Source organism: Marmota marmota, unplaced genomic scaffold (assembly GCF_001458135.2).
Source record: "Marmota marmota marmota unplaced genomic scaffold, marMar, whole genome shotgun sequence".
NCBI classification, from domain to species: domain Eukaryota; kingdom Metazoa; phylum Chordata; class Mammalia; order Rodentia; family Sciuridae; genus Marmota; species Marmota marmota.
The window spans coordinates 841,982-864,575 of record NW_025999874.1 but is presented as its reverse complement, the minus strand read 5'-3'; the positions used below and the strand labels follow the sequence as shown (position 1 = coordinate 864,575).

The window sequence follows — 22,594 nt, the reverse complement described above, 5'->3', positions numbered from 1 at the left end:
TGATAAAGCTCTACATTTGAGTTTACAAAAAAAAATACAGCACAAAAACTGAGTCAGCAGCATGTTATATGAAAAAAAGAGCTCAGGTTGTAAAATAAACTAATTTGGCATGAGTAATATTGTGTTGCTGCTAGAGAACGTAAACACAACTTTAGTTTACTTTAATAGAGATATCTAGATTACAAAATTTTGTTCTACTGCATTCTAAATTATCAGGATAAATCTGGAATATTGTGTTCAGTTAAAAGGGTCAAGTTTTAAGAGTAATGTCTATTACCCATACCTTTTCTTTTCATTTCCACTAACAGATTCTCTCATCTCATATCCGGCATGATAGATCATTTCCAAAGATGTCCAACTATCTCTTCCATTGCATATGCCTCTTGTAGCGTTGCTTTACAACTCTTTCCATTAAGAGGTGGAGTCTGTTTTTTCCTCCTGGTGAATGCAGGATGACCCTGTGTCTTAATTTGACCAACAAGAAGTGATGGGTTTGACTTACAGAGGTAGAGCTTCAGGGGCCCCACAGATTCCATTTTCACCCATTTGGTTGCCAGCTACCAAGTCAAGAGGCTGTGGCTAGACTATGAATAATGAGAGGTCAATGTGAGGACAGAGGTTATTGGAGAATTGAGGGGCACACCCAACAGCTACCAACAGCTTGCATCAAGGCCCTAGCTAGACACATGAGTGAAGCTATCTTCTAGACCTAAGTCAAGCCAATAACAGTAATGTTCTGTATCTTTGTTCAATATGGTAGTCACTAGCCCTAAAGGTTATTGAGTCTTTGGAATGTGACTAGGGCATCTGAAGAACATTTTTAATTTCATTTGATTTTAACTAACTGAACTCTAAATAGCTAATTAACTATTTAACCTAACTTATTAGCTATTTAACCTAACTTACTCAGAATAATCCTGCTAAAAGAAGAGGGCACAGGGCAGTCAAAAATCACCTTAGCACTTGCCCCGTGTGGGACGACAAATACATAAATCAGTATTTTGAGACAGGTAGTGGAGAAGGATATAGATCTGTCAGTTGGTGTTTAAAAAAAAAAAAAAAAAACTTCACTCCAACATCACCCAAAGTAAAAAACAGCTCTAACTTAATTTCACATGTCCAGACAACAGAATGTAGTCCCAGGTCTAGCCTAGAGAAGTCCTGGACAGATTTTTTTTTTTTCCGCCTGATACCAGGGATTGAACCCAGGGGTATTTAACCACTGAGCCATATTCCCAGCCCTTTTTTATTTATTTATTTATTTATTTATTTATTTATTTACAGGCAAGTATCTAAGTTGTTTAGGGTTGCTAATTGCTGAGGGTGACTTTAAACTTGAGATCCTCTTGCCTCAGTCTCCCAAGCAGCTGGCAATACAAGCATAAGCCACCACTCCCAGCTCTGACAGAAAATTAACCTTCAAAAACTGTCTTGTCTGCTGAAAGTCACAATTTTAATAGTTTCTAGTTCTTGCTTTTGAGGTGGGGGGAGTAAGGAAGCAGAAAGGAAATTTGAAAGTGTCTACAGTGGTACTAGACGCTGCCACATCTACTAATGGACTTAATTTCCTTGATCATTTTTTCAGATTATGCAAATAGAAGCTCAGGTGCCCAAGAATCTGTTAAGTAGTTGGCGCAAGAGACAAAATTCAATACCAGGCCACTGGACTTCTAATACTACACTCTGTAGTACACCAAATGGCATCTTCTATCAAGAATAAAAATTTCAAACTGCCTTTTGAGATTTTTCCGTCATCTCGTCACCTCAGTAACTATTTTCAGCAAGTGCCTTAACTTTTTACCAGGTGACCTCATCTCTCCTGCTTTCATTTACAATATCTTGTTTTTTCTTCTAATTATACCTATCCTTCAAACTCTAGTTTAAATCTTTTTCTTTTCTTTTTGTTAATCCCAATTAATTTACCCCTCCTCTGAATTCTTACACCGTTTATAATGGGCACCACATAATGTAGCACTCTTTGCGTTACCCTTAGATAGGCCTTGAGGACCCGCCATCCTATATGTTTGGAGAGAGTCAAACCTCTAAAATTTACCCCGGAGCTGTAAATAGGTATTTCTGGAATGGATAATGATCTAAACTCAAAAGACAAATACTTTTTGGTTAATTCAAGTCGGGCCCAAATTCTGGTGTTTTACCCTTTGCTCTATCTACTCTGAACCAATTAATCCAGAAGGGGGGAGTGTAGCGAATCCAGACTCCAACTCTGCCACGTAACGATCCCCGCCCGATCCGTCAGGCCACTCCCAGCCTGCTGGTTGCCGATTGGGCAGGGAAGCGTATAGCGTGGACGATTGGGCGTGGCGTGCGTGGGTGAAGGCGTGGCTGAGAACAGGAAACTACGCGTTGGGTCAAACTCGGTAGTTTCCGGTGATCTTCGACAATTTCCGGCAACGGTCGCCTTCTCGGCCGACTCACTTCGGGCATTTCCGGCCCATTTCGGGCATTTCCGTCTTACTTTCGCCTGCATCTCTATTACTTCGGATATTTTCGTATTCCGCTCGGAGATACTCGGCAATCGCTCGGCCTCCCCCATCCCCCGGTAACGGTCGCTGGTGAGTTTAAATGAGCCGGGGCTGGCCGGGCCGGAGCCGCTACGGGGGGGGGGCCTGAGGCACTGCAGAAAGTGGGCCTGAGCCTCAAGGATGACGGTCCTGCAGGAACCCGTCCAGGTAATGATAACCCTCTTCTCTGAGACTTGGCTCGCAGCCTCAGTCAGGAAACCGCGTATGGCCACTTCGCGGCCTGGTGCGGCCTAGGCCAGGCTGCTTCTCCCGCCTCTCCCCCTGCGGGTCGTGCCGTTCTTCCATCGTTTCGAGGCCTTGTTCGCGGCCTAAGCCGTGTTACCTCTAGCCCTACCTTACTTCTACCACTAGTGTGAGCGGCGTTTGGCGGTAATGCCTGTTTTTCTGTCGGAGTCCGCGTCCGCCAACCTCTCCTGCGAGTCCAGGGGCCTGGCCTGGCGCGGGGTGGGGGGGGGTGATATGAGGGGGCCGAAAACGCGCCCCAGGTGCTCTCTTGTCTAAAGGATGATTGAGAATCACATTTGAACGGCGCTGGTACGATCTTCGAAAAGGTGGGGCAAGTTTGCGGGGTTTTTCTTGTTTTTGTTTTTGTTTTTGTTATGTGTGAGAGGATAGGATCGGCATTTTTAATAGTAATTTCTATTTTGATGCCAGACATTGTAACCCATGTTGTCTTTCTCGCTCAGTGGATTCCCCACTGGACAGTGTTGATCTGAGAAGAGAACTCAAAGGCCCGGGCGCGCCCGGTGCAAGCACCTATAGAAGGGAAGGGAGTAGAAAGGACGAATCTGGGTTTTTCCATTACCTGTGATGAGGATCAAAAATATTTCATTGTACATGTTTAAAAGACATTCAGGAAATGAAAGATAAATAATGTTTTTTCCGTCCATTTCACTATCCTTACCACATCAAGGTATGCTTTGACGCACAGTTGCTGTTACCAGGGAGGAAACCCTATTGGATTTTAAGTGTGTGATGGAGTGCCAAGTCGTTTTCCCCCCTGCCATCTGGAGAAATTGACTCTTTTGTCCCTTGGTGATGGACCAGGTCTGGAAGACCTTCATCCCACCATGTGATCTTTGACTTGGCCAGAGGAGTTGACCTCTTATCAGCTGCTGTCATTGAGTCCTGGACTTTACTTTGAAGCTATAAAGCAAACCAGTTTTAGAAATTTCTTCATATTGCCCTTAAGAGACCTGTGGTATCAAATAACAAATACTTTAATATATCACTACTTCTGTATTTCCTTAATTTTTCTTCACAACATGAAATGCTCATTTTTCCTACTTTGGCTTCATCTCCAGCTCTTTATGTATAACAACCATTAGTATTTTAATTAACATAATGCATGATTTTATCTTAAGAAATTTACCTGTTCCTAAGTTGTATCAGTTTTTCCAAAGCTGTTTCTTTCAATCCAAATTACTCTTGTGGTGTAGAGTTCCTTTTACGGTTTTTTTGAGACCCAACATGAAATTAAATGGATTAGTAGATTGCTTAAATTAATTTCTGTTTCATATTTTTGTAATTTTGTATTTCTGGCCCTAAAAGACTTCTGAAGTGATAAAGCAGTTGCATTTATAGCATATAATGACAACTTAATAATAATTTCAACCTGTATAAAAGCATGAAGTGGAATAGAAATATGTAGCCTATTCTAGATAGTACCCATCAGGTTTTCTATTTTTTTCTTAAAGTACTCTCAGGATTAATACACTTAGATATTTTTAAGGCTTAAAAGTCAAATTCATCTTTTTCCACCCTCCCTGATTCTAGCTTGTCCATTAGATTTTGGGATGGTAAGTTTAGGATATAACTAGGTGAATTCAGTGAGGTGTGCAAGCCTGTAATCCCAGTAGCTCGGGAGGCTGAGGCAGGAGAATTACAAGTTAAAGGCTAGCATCAGCAACTTTGCAAGACCCTGTCTCGAATTTTTAAATGATAAATACCAGGGACTTAGCTCAGTAGTAAAGCAACCCTAGATTCAATCCCAGTACCACCACCACCCCCCAAAAAAAGTGGGAGGATATGACTAGGTTAGAATTTTGGTTGTAATTTATGGTATAAGAAGCAGCTAATTAAGAAGGGATCTTTAACAGTAGGAGGAGCAAGCAACTTTGACCACAGTTATGAAGATCAACTGATGAGGCATAGTATTGAAAATGGGAATGAATTAGTAAGGAAAAGAGTAAGAGAGTCTTAAAAAAATGATGACTGATTCCATATATTTGAAAAGGAATGAGAATAAATTTGGAAAATAGTTTTCTTTCTTGGAATGCCTAAGGCTTACGGTATTACTAGGCATAGGAAAAAGTTGACAGATAAAATGAGCAGCCATTTTATTTATCACTTTTAATTTATCAATTATTCCCAGGAGTAAGATTCACAATTAGAAGTGTTAGATGAAGTTGTAAACCAAGCCTTTTGAAAATCACTTTAATAAGCAATATAGTAATTGGGTACCATATACACAGTATTGTTTTAGAGTTCTTAGACAGTAAAAAAGTACTTTATGGCTCAAGAAATAATGAGAGGTAGAACCATTGAGACATGGAAATTGATTTGATGTGAAGGTGGGGTAGATATCAAGAATGACTATGTGTGGTGGTGCACACCTGTAATCCCAGTGACCCAGAAGGCTGAGGCAGTAGGATTGCAAGTTTGAGACCAGCCTTAGCAATTCAGCAAGACCCCACTTCAAAATAAAAAGAACTGTAATATAGTTGACAGATAAAGTGACCCTAGGTTCAATCCTCAGTACCCAAGAAAAGAAAAAGAAAAAAGAATGACTGTCTGGATTTCATTTTGTTGGTGCTATTTAAGAAATGGAGAATCCTTTGGGGATGGGGGTAGATGTGAGGGAGGGCAATTAAACATTCTTTTTTAAACAAATTAAATTGCAGGTATTTGTGAGACTATCAAGTATTGAGGTATAACTCCTAATTTTAAGAGGAAGATAAGAATGCTTAACAGGAAAAATTGAGTAATGTTACAAGTCAGTATGTATTTGATAGCACAAATAATAATAAAGGAATTTGGGGGGCTGGGATTTGTAGCTCAGTGGTGGAGCGCTCGCCTAACATGCATGAGGCACTGGGTTTGATCCTCAGCACCACATAAATGTAAAATAAAGATATTGTGTCCACCTAAAACTAAAAAATAAATATTTAAAAAAAAAAAAGGAATTTGGGAAAAAGATATCTTTTCAGGCCAGAATAATGGGAAAGGCTTCTTAAAGGAGCAAAACTTAAAGCTTGAAGAGTTTGGAATTGATAGAGAAGAAAAAGAATATTTGTGGCATGGAATGGCATGAGCAAAAGCCCAAAGATTATAATATTGTTTAGGGAGAACAGCAAAGTATTGTAACCCTTGGCTTGAGTAGGAATTGAGAACAGGAAGAAGAAGGTTTTAGTAGCCGGGTAGAAGCAAGTTATAAACCTCCAGGCTGAGAGGTTTAGATTTGATGTGATAGTGAATAACCATTGTATGAGCAAAAGAGTTTTTGAGTAGAAGAATTACATAATGAAAACACTGCTTTGGGAATATTAATCTGCTGCTATTGGCAAGAAAGAAAGAGGTAAGAATTTAGATATACAAGTTACTTAATTTTGGTACAAAATTTTGAGCCAGCTAATATTTGTTGGTGGGGAGGAGGGTATAAGAGGGAGTACATCGTAGAGCATTTGGCAATATTCCTGGCCTTTACCTACCAGATTTTTCTTTATTTCCCCCACCACTGACATTGCTAAATGGGGAGGAAGGATTTGCCCAATGATATAATCCAAAAATAAATTAGAGTTCTTTTTTTTTTAATTGACCTTTATTTTATTTATTTGTATGCACTGCTGAGAATTGAACCCAGGGCCTCATACATGCCAGGCAAGTGCGCTACCACTGAGCCACACCCCAGCCCCACTAAATTAGAGTTCTATACATTAAATTAAAATATATAATGTAAAAGTCCACAATGATGTTTTGGATTTTTTTGTTTGTTTTCCTTATCACTTCTTTTATCAGCTGAAGTTTTTATTATTCATTGCTGTTATGGTTATTTGAAAAGCAGCTGTTTTCTTTTTTTACAAAAACAAGAACAAAACAATTTATAGTAGTCACATTTAAGTCTGAGTACGTACAGATATTTGTTTACATTTAAAATAGTATTTCAGGTTTAAGAATAACAAGTAAAGAATTTTGCAACTTTATGCTGTTTGTTTACTTTTAAATTAATGGAACCAAGGACCAAGCCATTAATTTAATCAGTGACATTTCTCTTAAACATTTTGTGGGGATGTGGGGAGGGAAGGAATGTTGCTCTGTTTGGCTTCATAACTGTTTTTAGCAGCATTAACTACATCTGGCATTAATTTTTAGAACTCTAGAGGTTGATGTACTAAGTGCTTTTCTTTTGGTGGAAGCCTACACCATCAGTTGGATAAAGGTAGATGAATAACCAGGAGCTTATTTTAGCTCTGCTCATCATCAGCTACTAATTTGTAGTGCCTCAGAGTAATCTGCTCCCCCCACCACCAACCCCAGAGAGACACCATCACTTAGGAATTTAGAGGTGATTTCTCAGAGTATGAATGGAAGCTATAGGTGGGTTTCTGTAAGTGGCGAGATTAACTTCTGGATTTATAAAAGTTTGTGTTGGCTGGCATTATTATCTTTCTGATGCTAAAAGTGGTAATAAAGGACTGGGTATAGTGCAGGCTTTTAATCACAGCAGCTTGGGAGACTTAAGAAGGAGGATCACAAGTTTGAGGCCAGCCTCAACAATTTAATGAGACCCTACCTCAAATAAAAAGGGCTGAAGATGTGGCTCTGTGGTAGACTGCCCCTGAGTTCAGTCCACACTAGCATACCCTACCACTCCCACCAAAATTGGTATTAAAGGAATGAATATGATACTTTATTCTCTTTCATTTCTTTAACTTTGAAAAGTCAAAAAAAAAAAAAAAAGTGGCACATACCTATAATCCTGGTGGCTGAGAAGGCTGGAGGATCTCAAGTTCAAAGCCAGCTTCAGCAACTTAATGAGACCTTCTCTAAAGGGTTGTTTTGTTTTCCTTTTGGTGGTACATGAGGATTGAACCCAAAGCCTTGCACATCATAGGTAAATACTCTATCACTAAGCTATATACCCAGCCCAAGAACCTGTCTCAAAATAAAAAATAAAAAAGGGCTGAGAATGTGACTCAGTGGTTAAGTGCCCCTGGGTTCAATTCCCAGTGCAAAAAAAATTAGAGTTCTAGAACTTTATAGCTTTATTATATATGTGCCCATAATATGTATCATCCCATATACCACACAACAGCTCCTAGAAATAGAGCCCCATTTTTCAGATGAGGAAACTAAGGCTGAGAAGAGTTTAATATTTCCCTCAAAATCATACTAAAAGTGGTGGCACACAAATTTGAGCATAGATCTCCAACATTTAATCTTCTACTCATCATTTTCTTTAACATAGAACAAAATTAAACAAGTAGGTTCTTGAAAAATCTTCAGATTTCATAAATGAGTAATTAGGTGGTTAATTATTTGCATTACAAAATAATTCTGTTTATCACTGAGTTTCAAAACAGACTCCCAGAGATCCTTAATTATTGGATATCAAGAAATACAGAGAAAATTAAAACTAAGACCAAAATACAAGAATGCTAATAATGGGAAGACTGCCAAAAGTTCAGAATCATTTGTTTGTTCATTCAACATGTGTCTACTTAGCACCTGCTTTAAAACACATAATAGATCTTGAAGAATAATAACAAAGATGTGTATGTAGTCCCTGCCTTCCTGGAATTTATAATAGCAAGGAAGACACTAAAATTTCTTCCAAAATCAACGTAAAACTACGACAAGAAGTATTACAAAAGAAAGATTCTTGGTGCTATTAAGTGTTTAATAAGGATACCAAATTTCATCTTGGGGTTTCAAAGAAACCCTCTCTCAGAGAAAAATCTGAAGGATAACTGGAATCTGCTTAGTTTGGAGGAAAGGAGGCATGTGCTAGGTGAAACTGCATGTAATAGAAGGTCTGTAAGATGGGAGTAATATGGTAAATTTGAAGAGCTGAAAAAACACTATTGTGCTAAGCACAGAGCACAAGAAAATATAAGCACAGTAGCACACACCTATAATGCCAGCTGAGGCAGGAAGGCCATAAGTTTAAGGTCAGTCTGGGCAATTTAGCAAGACCATGTTTGAAAAATAAAATAAAAAGGACTAGGGCTATAGGAAGAAAGGAACATTCGCCTAGGAGTAAGCAAGGAGGCCCTGGGTTCCAGCTCTGCGAAAAAAAGAAAGAAAAGAAAAGAGAAGTAAGCACAAACTCTACTATGTTGCCAAGTTTGGTGATTACAGTTTTTACAGTAAGAACAATGAGAAGCTACTGAAGGATTTTGAGTGAAGACATTACATGATCAGATCTGATTTGTGAAAAAGTCACGGGGGGAGAATTCAGAGAGGCCAATTAAGATACTACTAAAGAAATCCAGGCAAAATATGGTCTGCCTTATAGATGCAAATGTTTTTTTGTGTGTGTCTTTCATTATTACTGCAGTTGCTTTAAGTTAGTGTAATTTTGAAAGGTACTTATATGTGTGTGTGGTTCCAGAACCCTAGGCCACACCAGTACTAGAAGACCAGATATGTTTTGGGGGGCAGAATTATAATTATCAATTACTTAGCTAGACTTTCATGTATATGCCTGTCTTTGAAGTGTTTTAGTCTTTATTTTGTAGGTGGTTAAAGCTCATAAACAACTTGATCAATGTGATTAACAAGAATCAGGAATCCTCTTCATTAAATTAAAAAAAAAAAAAGAAAAGAGATAATTGCTGAGTCAAATTAGATTGAAAACCCTTTAGCCTACTATTTTCTGAGTGATATTTTTTGAAGTTGTTATGCAATCCAAATGTTGAAATTCTCTTAGAACACTTTTAGTTTATCTCAGTACTTTTTTTTTTTTTAAACCATTGAGCTACATCCCCAGCCTTTTTACAAATTTTATTTTGAAACCGGGTCTTTCTACCTTGGTGAGACTGACTTCAAACTTGTGATCTTGTGTCCTCCGAATTGGCCTCTCCTAGTCTTGGCAGCAGTAGTGCTTCTTCAGACACTAACTCTGTAGTAGTTGCTAAAATACAAAAGAGTAAGGACCTTTTTAAAAGTAGTAACTTGTCCATTTCTCCTTTTTTTTTTTTTTTCCTTTCTTTCTCTTTTGGTATTGGAGATTAAAACCCTATAGCACTTTACCACTGAGCCAACATCCTCAGTCCTTATTATTTTTTATTTTTGAGACAGGGTCTTGCGAAGTTGCTGAAGCCAGCCCAGAACTTATGATTCTCTTGCCTCAGCTTCCTGTATCACCAGGATTACAGATGTGCACCACCACACCTGGCTCCTTTCTTTTAAATATTTAAATTTAATTCCACAAATACTTATCAAGTACCTATTATTTCTAGTAGGTGACATATTCAGCTCCTATCACATGGACTAGATTTTCAGCTTTATAGTATACTTCCAAATTTATACTATACTTCCAAGATAATGTGGATTTTCAATATATGCAGACTTCCAGAGTATATGCTTTTCTCTGGGGAGGAGGTTAATAGCTTTCATAAATTTTCACAAGTTTTTACTATAAAAAGGGAGATTGCTTATCTGGACACGTGGAATGATTCTGAACCCTGAATGCTCATTTATCACCTGTAGAAAACTTTAAAAGTAATGATAATCTAAGCACAATCCCAGGTGTAGAAATTGTGATTCAGTGAATTTGGGATAGAACATCATCTAAGTGGGGTTGAAAGGCTTTGGTCTAGATAAGAGTAACATTTGAATGAGACTTAATGAGAGCAGAAGTTATTTGCTCATAGCTAAATATCTAGAGTCCAGAAAGTGGTCACATGGTAGACGCTCAGAATATATTTATTGAATAAGTACTAAAGCCCTCCAGTTTAAAAAGTTAAGACAGTACAAACAAGAGGTTTTTAATCTTGAATAGTTTAAACCTTTATTTTTTTGTTAATTATTATCACTGTGTGTGTGTGTGTGTGTGTGTGTGTGTGTGTGTTGCTGGAGATTGAACCCTGAACCTCATACATGCAAGCACTCTACCACTGAGCTCCAGCCTGATAATCTATTTTTTTGTAATTGATTGGAGGCTTTTAAAGTTTGACAATCGTAGTGTATACAAGGCTATGGAGTAAATAGAAACTCTTTTTTTTTTTTTTTTAAGAGAGAGAGAATTTTTTAATATTTATTTTTTAGTTTTCGGTGGACACAACATCTCTGTTTGTATGTGGTGCTGAGGATCGAACCCGGGCCGCACGCATGCCAGGCGAGAGCGCTACCAATTGAGCCACATCCCCAGCCCCAAGAAACTCATATTATTGTTTGGTTTATAAATTAATGATTTTTAAAAATGATTTGACATTATCTAGTAAAGATGGACATATTCAATAACTCAGTAATTTTATTCCTAAGTATCCTAATTTAGAGAACTTCTTAAACATGTACTCCAAGAAGTGAGTACAATAATGTTTGTTAGCCAGGCATGGAAGCACAGACCTGTAAGACCCTGTCTCTAAAGAAAATACAAAATAGGGCTGGGGATGTGGCTCAGTGGTCTGATGCCCCCAGGTTCAATCCTTGGTAACCAAAAAAATAGTGTTTGTTGTAGCATTATTAAAACAAACAAACAGAAACTCTAGAAATAACCCAAATGCCCATATAAAACGTATTTTGGTATCTTTAAACAGTGGAAATATTATTAAATGCCCGTATAAAACGTATTTTGATATCTTTAAACAGTGGAAATATTATTTGTTCAATGAAAGTGAACAAACTCCAGCCTCAGATATCATCAAGCATGAATTTAAAGTTGGAAAACTAAATATGCTGCTGCTTAGGGATGATAGGCACAAATGTATCAAATTATGAAGAAAGCCAGAAGAAAGGTCAGCAGAATTCAGGGTGGTAGTTTCCTATTTAGGGCTAGAAGAAGTTATATTATTGACATGCTGGAGGAGACTATAGAACTTCAGGGCTGGGGATGTGGCTCAAGGGCTGGGGATGTGGCTCAAGCGGTAGCGCGCTTGCCTGGCATGCGTGCGGCCCGGGTTCGACCCTCAGCACCACATACAAACAAAGATGTTGTGTCTGCCGAGAACTAAAAAATAAATATTTAAAAAAAAAAAAAAAAAGAACTTCAAAGATAGTTGCTAATATTTTATTTCTGGACCTGAGTGGTTAGTGCATGGATGTAGATATTTTTTATTATTTTTAACTTAAAATGTCCTATCTTATATATGCTTTATGATTCTTGACTCTAAAAGAAAAAGCATGATTCAAGTGAATTAAAGATTAGTCCTATAATTTTACTCATTTGTATTCCAGTGTGCTTTCTTGAGTGGTTGAGAAATAGGTGGCATTTAAACTAATAGGTGAGGAAGTTTTTGTGGGAGGATGATATACATTTGAACATTTCCTTCATGTGTATCATGAAAAATGGTTGAAAACCACTGCTGGTAAGAGCATGTAATTTTAGTAGGATAGGCAGACTTGTAAACAGATAACTGTAATATAATATGACTATTCTAATGAAGAAGTAAATGAAAAAAGTAATGGCTAGAGGTTAGCCAGGAAATAGAAATAGAAACTGATATTATTATTTGGTATATAAATTAATAATTTTTTAAAATGATTTGACATTATCTAGTAAAGATGAACATATTCAATAACTCAGTAATTTTATTTCTAAGTATATATCTTAATTTGGAGAACTTCTTAAACATGTACTTTAAGAAGTGAATACAATAGTGTTTGTTAGCCAGGCACGGTGGCGTTATTTAAGCTAGGACTTTAGAAAGAATTAGAAATTTATTAGGGAAGGTTGGTAAGGGAGCCAGCATTCCCTGATGAAGAAAAAGGATATACAAAGGCACAGAAGACTAAAAGTAATGCAGGTTGAGTGAGTAAATGCAGATATGTCAGGAGTCATATACACTGTGGAGTTTGCTCTATGGGCATTGAGGTTTTTTCACTTAAAGATATTTATATTCAAAGCTTTGTGCTAGGAGTAACTTTGAAACTCTGTGTATCTGTATTTATTTTCTTTTTCTTCCACTTGCAGGCTGCTATATGGCAAGCACTAAACCATTATGCTTACCGAGATGCAGTTTTCCTTGCAGAGCGACTGTATGCAGAAGGTTTGTAAATTTTCATTTATATAGAACTATAAATAAAATGCATGAAATTCCATCACTTTTATGACTAACAAGATTCTTAGTATCACCCTCTTGTATTTTCTTTATAATTAACCACTAGTTCATAAAAACTTTACCTTTTATCTATGTGGCTCCTTTTGTTTATTTTAATAACCATAGAGTTGATTCAGGTTTATAGACTCTGATGTATTTAATCATTTCCCATTCTTTAGGGTTTCTTTCCCTAGGTTGTTTTTTTTGTTTTGTTTTGTTTTTTGTTTTTTTGGTACTGGGGATTGAACTCAGGGACACTCAACCACTGAGCCACATCCTTAGCCCTATTTGTAATGTATTTAGAGAGAGGGTCTCACTGAGTTGCTTAGTACCTCGCTGTTTTCTGAGGCTGGCTTTGAACTTGTGATCCTCCTGCCTCAGCCTCCCAGGCTGCTGGGATTACAAGAGTGTGCCACCGTGCCCGGCTCTAGGTTTGTTTTTTAATTAGAATAGAGTCTATGTTCTGTAGCTAACAACATGGATTTAGAATCCATAACTATGGCACAAATCCTAATCCTGTCACTCAAATATACATTTTTATGACCCCAGGCAAGTTATATAATGTCTGAGCTTTTCAGATTTTTCATTTATAAATATTAATAAGTATAGAATTGAATATATATGAATTTATTTATATGAATTTATTTTTCATTAATAAATATGGAATTATGGAATTGAAAAAGTAAGCAGGATAATATATTTAAAGCACTTGGCACAGACATTTAACATGGTAATAAATGCTTAATAAACATTTTGTAATGTGTTTTGTTTCTATCATTAAATTTTTATAATTATTTTGCTAAGATGCTGGTGTAGATAATTGTGACTTTTTAATTTTTTTATTTTTTTAAATATATTTTTTTAAATTCTATATGGACAGGATGTTTTTTATTTATTTTTATGTGATGCTGAGGATCAAACACAGTGCCTCACACGTGCTAACCAAGCACTCAACCACTGAACTACAACTCTAGCCCTGATAATATGACTTTTCAGTTCTGCTATTTAACATTTTCATTTATTTGAACTTAAATCAGCTTTGTCATTTTCTCATTGCTTTAGTAGCTGGAAAATTGTCATCTTACAGCTATACTAAGTACATGGTTCTTGGTACATTAAATTTTTTTCAAAGAATTTATAGTAGTATATTGAGTAAGATAAGAGCCAAAAATTCTGTTATTTTACATTATTACTTAAAATAAGTCCCACATGGTATTTTACTTATTTGGGGGAGCGTTGTTTAGTTTGCGGAGGGTGGGGGATTGGGGGGTTACTGGATATTGAACCCAGGGGCACTTTATCACTGAGCTACATCCCCAGCCCTTTTTATTTTTTATGTTGAGGTAGGGTTCCACTAAGTTACTTAGTTCCTTGCTAAGTTGCTGAAGCTGACCTCAAACTTTACATCCTCCTGCCATAGTCTCTCAAGTTGCTGGGATTACAGGCATGCATCACTGCACCTGGCTCTTACTTGGTTTTATATTAAATTTTTTAAAATATCTGGCTTTGCCACCAGAATCTCCTCTTTTCCACTAGTTAATTTTCTTTCTTTTTGTATTTTGGCAGGAGAGGGGTCAGTTACTGGGGATTGAATCCAGGAGCATTCTACCTCTAAGTTACATTTCTAATCCTTTTTATTTTATTTTGAGATAGGGTCTTGCTAAATTAAATTGCCCAGTCTGGCCTTGAACTTGTGATCCTCCTGTCTTGGCCTTTTGAGTAGTTGAGATTCAGATGTACTACTGTATCCATCTTAATTTTCTATTTTTAAGTCAATATCATATTATTTTATAATTAACACTTTATATTCTTTCCATATTTAATAAGGCATATCTCCCATTATTGCTTTTTTTTCTATCAAATTTATGCTTTACTGAGAAGTCTTTAACTTTTTGTAATTTTATTTTTCCAAGTGCATTTTCTTACTGCTTTGAAATTACACAAAGACTCCTAGGGATGTGGCTCAATGGAAGTGTGCTTTCCTAGCATGCACAAGGGCCTTTGGGATCAAATCTCATCACTGGGGGAAAAAAAGAAAAATAATGTATGGCTGAAATTACACAGAGATTTGATCAATGCTGACCCTGTACCATGTAGGTCTATAAATTAAGAGCTACTGACATCTCTACTATGAATACATATACATGTATGTGGCAAATTGGGTATATAAATGCTTTTATGTACATGTATAGACCAGAAACAGTAGTGTGTTCTTTTTATTAATTTGTTTGTTTTAGTTTTTTTTATTTTTTTTATTGTTTCCATTGGATTACTTGCCAAGAGTTTTCAATTTGTAATGTTTGCAGGTGAGCTTTATTTTTGTGTGTTTTGTGTATTCCCGAATGAATTGATAATCCAACCTTTCTGTATTAGGATTTTTCTCTAGTAGTAAGTGCTTAGTAACTTTACTGTAAGCATAAAGAAGGTGGATATCAGAGGTTTGCCAGGCATTTGTCACAAAAGGAGAAGAGATTAAGAATATTAAAAATATATAGCCAGGAGACTGGGGTTGTAGCTCAGTGGTAGAATGTTTGCCTAGCACTTGTGAGGCACTGGGTTCAATCCTCAGCACCACATAAAAATAAATAAAATAAAGGTATTTAAAAAAAAAAAAAATATATATATATATATATATATATATATATATCCAGGCCAGTGGCACATGCCTATAATCCCAGTGATTTGGGAGGCTGAGACAGGAGGATTTCAAGTTCAAAGCCAGCTTCAGCAAAAGCGAGGCACTAAGCAACTTAGGTAAGACCCTGTCTCCAAATAAAATACAAAAAATAGGGCTGGGGATGTGGCCCAGTGGTTGAGGGCCCCTGAGTTCAATCCCTGATACCCCTTCCCTCACCAAAAAAAAAAGAATAAATACATATATATACACACACATACATACATACATATACACACACACACATACACACACACATATATAGACAAGATGTGGGTCAGGTAAAGTTAAGTCAGAGGTGGTTGATAATTAAGAAAGAACAGAGAGGTCAGGGCACCAAAGTTCATATGAGGTCTAATTGAGAGATGTATGAGAATAATGTTGGAGAGGAAGATCATAATCCACACCCAGAATTCTTTCATTAATGAAGCAAAGAGTCATGAGTTCAGTAGCTGAGACTTCTAAGAAGAAGATATGAACCTCAGGATCAGGGATTTCTCAAAAGGACAGGAGTAAAGCTTGGGAATAGTCTTGAGAAGGAAGGTGAAACCTCCTTATCTTACTCCGAGGTAACTGACATATGAGGAATTTAACTTTCCTTTGAAAGTTCAGTGAAGCTTCTGGGAGAGAACAGGAGCTAAGTGAGAAAAGTGGGGAAGATCCGTGCAGCAGGAGTTTGAGGTCCCAATGAAAAGATTGACAAGGGTAAGAAGGAAAGACTGGTTTAGAAAGAAGATAGAATAGATTACCCTCTTCTACTTCGTTATGCAAGAGCAAGGTTTATCAGAATCTGTTTTTATTTTCATCAATACCTAGGCAGCACCAGTTTTTCTGTGTTATATTTCTAATCTTTCTTTTTTCAATTTGTTGATCATAACAGAGCTGGAGGTGTAGTTCAGTGAAACACTACTGGCATAGAATGTGAAAGGCCCTGGGTTTGAACCCCATCACCACAAAAAGAAAACAAAACTATGCAGTTTATTTTTCATTGCAATTAGGCTCCTAAAGGTTGTACTCATTTAGAATTCAGATAATTGAGGGGCTGGGGTTGTGGTTCCCTGGTAGAGTGCTTGCCTAGCACATGCAAGGCACTGGGTTTGATCCGCAGCACCACATAAAAATAAATAAATAAATAAAATGAAGCTATTATATCCAACTACAACAAAAAATATAAATATTTAAAATTTTTTTAAAAATCAGATAATTGAATTTTCCCACTGAATTAGTAGTGGAATTCCCAGATTAGTCCACACAAAGCTGTAATCCACATGTTATGTGTGCATAATAAAATGCTTGACATTTGGGAAGTTGCTTGGTGTGCATGTGTGTGTGTGTGTGTGTGTGTGTGTGTGTGTGTGTGTATTTCTCAATATAGGACCTAACCGCTTCATTTAACTTATTAAATATTTTTTTAGTTGTAGATGAACACAATATCTTTATTTTTATGTGGTGCAGAGGATCGAACCCAGCGCTTCACACATGAGAGGCGGGCACTCTACCACTGAGCCACAACCCCAGCCCTTAACTTTATTTTTATGAGGGAAAATTTTAGAATTTTAGTGCATTGAGTGCAGATATCATCACTCAATTAAAAACAATAATTCTGTCGTTTATTGACTTCTTACTATATCTGGGTGACCTAAGTGGTTAATATTATTTTCTTATATAACCTTCAATAATCCTATATAGTGGATATTGCTATTGCCTTTTTGAGGTGAAGAAACTTGACCATTGTCCATAGGCAGTAACTGGTTTATTCTTTCTGATTCCACTTTATCAAGGGTAGCAAATCCTTGCCACTTCTCTGATTTGCAGTCATAGTAGACATCACTGGTTCATCACAGTACTCATTCCACTGAATCAACCTCAGAATTCTTGTTAGCACAGTGTTCTTGGTTGGCACGTAGCTGATAGACTACATGTAACCTCTTTGCTTAGTGACCTCCTATGCTTCTAATGTTTTGGAAAAACATGTATTTTCTAATGTTTTGGAAAAAACATTCCACAAGGCATGAGGCCAAAGAACTTGATGGGTTGAATCTTTTGTTAGTTAAATTTTTGAAATATTTTCTGAATTTCAGTAGTTCCTTGTTACCCATTTTTCTTTCTCCTAAGGAGTTTCATAGCCTGGTGTAGACTATAGTGTAAGAGAGGAAGAACAGCAGAATGGTGTAAGAATCTGAACTCATATTCATTAACCATTTGATCTTAGACAAGAAAAAGTTATTCTGAGTCTAATTTTCCACATCTTTAAGAAGGAAAAATATCTAGTGAACAAGTAATTTCGAAGACCCACGTATATAAAGAATTTACTATAGTTCTGGTATATAGGAAGTCCTTTACAAGTTCCTTCTCTTTCCTAGCATATTCTAATACAGTGAGTTTCCAGATCTTTTTTCATCCCTATTATATATGATGCACATTGGCATCCCCCATTGGCTTATTTCTTTAGTCGTCAATGGACCTTTAGTTTATTTATTTATATGCGGTGCTGAGAATCGAACTAGTGTCTCCCACATGCTAGGCGAGAGCTCTGCCACTGAGCTGCAACCCCAGCCCCTGAGATCCACATACCCTCTCGCTCCCAACCTCCATACTGAGCTATATCCCCAGCCCTTTTTATTTTTACTTTGAGACAGGATCTTGCTGAGTTGTCCAGGCTGGTCTATATATATATATATTTGTTTATTTTTATTGGTGCTGAGGGTTGAACCCAGGGCCTCACATGTGCTAGGCAAGCACTCTGCCTCTGAGCCACATCCCCAGCCTTGGGCTGGTCTCGAATTTGCAATCCTTCTTCCTCAGTCTTCTGAATGACTGAGATTACAGGCATGCACCACTTCATTCTGCTACCCTGAAATTTTGAGCATTCATAGTAAAAAAGATTCAGATTTTGGAAAGTTTCAGATTTTCAGATTAGGGATGCTCACTCAGTGAAGTCTATGCAAATTCTTCAAAATCCAAGACTCAAATCTGAAATGCTTCTGATCCCAAGCATTTTGAACAAGATGTGTTCAACCTGTATACATAGAGCCTAGCAGTATTTATGGTTTCATGTAACCACAAAGGGTCTTGAAATGTATCCTCCTCAGGTCAGAGGAGGATACTACTGTAATTGATTTAAGAACTTAAAATAGATAATCAAGATAAAACATGTATAACAAATCATAGATAGCTCCATAATATTATGCCCTTAAATACATACAACATCCAAGTGTATAATAGAGCAGTCAGGAGAGTGCTCTAACCTTTAAGAAGTTTTCTATAATATTTTATTTTATTTTATCAAGGCTACGTAGAAGACACCTCAACTAATTTTAGGTCTTGACAGAATAGGTGCTTATTTATATATATATATATATATATTTTTTTTTTTTAGTTATACATGGACACAATATCCTTGTTTTGTCTATTTATTTATTTTATGTGGTGCTGAGGATCGAACCCAGGGTCTCAGACATGCAAGGCGAGCGCTCTACCACTGAGCCACAACCCCTGCATTATTTATATTGTTAATCATCATGAAGCACTTATTTTTTTAGTTTGAAAGCACTGAAAAAGTAATTCTTCTTTCTATTTGATGGAAATGTATCTGAAGGATTTAAGATAATGTCCCTGTTAACTATTTTGGACTTCTGTTCAAAATACCTTTCCATTTTTGAAGCCTAACCTATTTGTAAGAAGGGGAGCTTCATTGGCAGGAGAGTGAAAAAGGAGAGATTAAATTTGATCAGTGCATCTGTATGGAAATATCACACTGAATCCCATTAATATGCAGTTAATACATATTAATAAAAAGAAGAGGAGCTTCAGTAGTGTTCTATAGCTTCAACCGTGCATTCTCAAAGTGTTTCTGTGTGACTGTTTTTTAGAGTAGACTATTTCATCATATGGATGTACTGTAGTTTAACAAGCACATGATTGACTTCTCAGTATTACTTTAGGAGTGACTACCCAGTCATTGCTCACTTTATTCATAATTATGAAATATATTATGGACATTATATTTCACAATCCCAGACCTTGTTTCCAGATCTTATTTTGGTGTCTGTGCATTGACTGGCTTTACCATAATCAGCCTTAGAATTTTTCTGACCTTGGCATTATAGGAAGCGACTATCAGTTAGTTTATTGTTCTAGATGGTATTTATTTGTCAATCCTATTCAGTAAACATACATCTGCTTTCTTTAGGTGCTTACTGATGGTTCACTAGTAATATTTTTGGGTACTGTTATCTTTTTCCATTAATTATAGGGAGCCCTTAGAAACCACCATGTTTCTTACAATAAGTCAGGTTTTTCTGAATTCATTTCATTATCTTAAATGTCATTATTTTACTTTTTTAAGTTTTGCCTAAACTACCAATCCATAATCCCAGTTGAATATGTAGGTTTTTTTTTTTTTTTGAGTTTTCATCTTTTTTTTTTATTGGTTGTTCAAAACATTACAAAGCTCTTGACATATCATATTTCATACATTAGATTCAAGTTGGTTATGAACTCCCAATTTTACCCCAAATACAGACTGCAGAATCACATCGATTACACATCCACATTTTTACATAATGCCCTATTAGTAACTGCTGTATTCTGCTACCTTTCCTATCCTCTACTATCCCCCTTCCCCTCCCCTCCCATCTTCTCTCTCTACCCCATCTACTGTAATTCATTTCTCTCCTTGTTTATTTTCCCATTCCCCTCACAACCTCTTATATGTAATTTTGTATAACAATGAGGGTCTCCCTCCATTACCATGCAATTTCCCTTTTCTCTCCCTTTCCCTCCCACCTTATGTCTCTGTTTAATGTTAATCTTTTCTTCCTGCTCTTCCTCCCTGCTCTGTTCTTAGTTGCTCTCGTTATATCAAAGAAGACATTTGGTATTTGTTTTTTAGGGATTGGCTAGCTTTGTAGTTTTTTGTTTGTTTGTTTGTTTTATTGGTTGTTCAAAACATTACAAAGCTCTTGACATATCATATTTCATACATTAGATTCAAGTTGGTTATGAACTCCCATTTTTACCCCCATTACAGATTGCAGAATCACATCGGTTACACAATATGAATATGTAGTTTTTAAGTTATTACACTTTAGAAAGTAATTGTAACACCAAAATCACACACACACAAAATAGTTGATATCTTTATGTTGTTAGGGAATTTGACTCTAGTGAAAATGGACCCACATGTAATCAAGTATCTATAAACAAAATATTTGATAAAGCATTACTGTGGTGGAAGTTAAACTATGGGAGCCATTGTTTATTGGTATGGTCTGCTGCAGTCTGGCTGGGCACAATCAGGAGCCACTTGTCAAAAGAAACTAACTTTATTTTTAGAACCACACAGGCCAAACAAAACAGCCTCTCAGGAAAAATCCTCAGAGCCTCAACTGCCACCACCGGCTTTCCACAAGCCTCTCTCTCCCACACCAGCCTCTCTCCACCTCCCACAATCCTCCTGCTCTTGAGGCCGATTGGCTGGGTCACGTGGGCGGAGCCAAAAAAAGTCCCCCAATGAGCAGCTCCGTGGTCTGAAAGGGCAGGGAAACAGTCCAATGAGCATCACCGCAGAGGAGCCAATCAGCTAGATGTTGCTGGGGCCGAGGAGCCAATCAGCTAGATGTTGCTGGGGCCGCTGTGAGCCAATCATCAGCCGGCAGCTGGAAGTTTGCTGGCAGCTGGAAGTTTGCTGGGGCCCCTTTGGCTGTGGCTCTCAACAATGGTCAATAATTTTAAGATAGCAACAAGAAACTAAGTCTTTAGCTGGGCTCAATGGCACATGCCTCTAATCCTAGTGACTTGGGAAGCTGATACAGGAGGATCGCAAATTCAAGGCCAGCCTCAGCAACTTAGTGAAGACCTAAGCAACTTAATGAGACCATGTCTCAAAAAAATAAAAATGAAAAGGGATGGGGTCATAACTCAGTGCTTTACACACCCCAGGTTCAAACTCCAATACCAAAAAAAGAAAGAAACCAAGTCTTTGCAAAATCTGAAAGGAATTACACTAACTCCTATAAATTAATACTTGTAGCTCAGTGAAATTAATAATTTGTTCCTGTTGCAGCAGAGCTCCTCAATTGTTTTTTGATCCTGCATCAAGTGATATGCCATATGTGCAAATTTTATTTACTACATTTGGTGGGGGGGGTGCTGGGGATTGAACCCTGGGGCCTTGTGCATGCAAGGCAAACACTCTACCAACTGAGCTATAACCCCAGCCTATACTACATATTATTTTTATTTATTTATTTATTTTTTAGATAGAGAATTTTAATATTTTATTTTTTAGTTTTCGGCGGACACAACATCTTTGTTTGTATGTGGTGCTGAGGATCGAACCCGGGTCTCACGCATGCCAGGCGAGCGCGCTACTGCTTGAGCCACATCCCCAGCCCAAACTACATATTATTTTTATACTATTGTTTCATGGAAAATCATGAGATAGACCAGAGAGGTATTGTGGGGGATTCTTGCATATGTATATGACAAAATACTTAAAAGAATAAAATCTCTTACTTTTTAATCCCAAATCTTAGAATGAAATTAACTTTTCAGGAAAATGTGACAAGTTTGTCTCATGCTTTAAAACAGTGGTTCTCAAACTTCAACATGCCACAGAATCACCTGAGGAGTTTGTTAACATGTATTACTGGTTCCCACTCCCCAAATTATTGATTTAGTTGGTCTGAGAGCACAAGAGTTCACATTTCCAAGTCATATTGAAGCTGGTACAGGGACTACTCTTCAACCACTGGTTTATAAGATCTTTCAACCCACTGGGATTATTACATAAAAACACAAGTTTGTGTGTTTTCTTTCAAATCCTTTTTTTGTTGCTTCTGTAGATTCACATCTGTGAAGGTTGGTTTAGGAGAGATACAGAATAAGAGAAGGAAATGCCACATTTCATGAAGAACCATGGGGCACTTCCTTATACAAAGAAATAGGACTCCAATTGTTGAGTAACTCAGCTCCTTCCATTGGAGAGCAATAATAGTGTTACTCTAAAGTCCACCAACTTAGAATTTTTCCTTTAAGCTATCTTAAATATAATTTGGTGTTAAAAACAATGTGTTTTTTTTTTTTTTTTTTTTTTTTTTTTTTTTTTTTTT

The 22,594-nt window shown here is 37.0% G+C and overlaps 1 protein-coding gene across 8 annotated transcripts in view; it reads left to right on the top strand.

The window, feature by feature from the left end:
• The first annotated feature begins 2,527 nt into the window (after positions 1-2,527).
• The window catches only part of Cdc27 (cell division cycle 27), a 59,419-nt gene continuing 39,352 nt past the window's right edge, over positions 2,528-22,594 (top strand). For 4 of the 8 annotated variants that reach the window (XM_015507186.2, XM_015507185.2, XM_015507184.2 and 1 more), the window contains exons 1-2: positions 2,530-2,690; positions 12,679-12,754. In XM_015507186.2, the coding sequence (XP_015362672.1) occupies positions 2,664-2,690; positions 12,679-12,754 (103 nt within the window). In that variant the 5' untranslated portion in view covers positions 2,530-2,663. Of the gene's footprint in view, positions 2,691-12,678; positions 12,755-22,594 lie in introns of those variants that run through there. The other 4 variants (XM_048786520.1, XM_048786515.1, XM_048786509.1 and 1 more) reach the window with 3 other exon arrangements.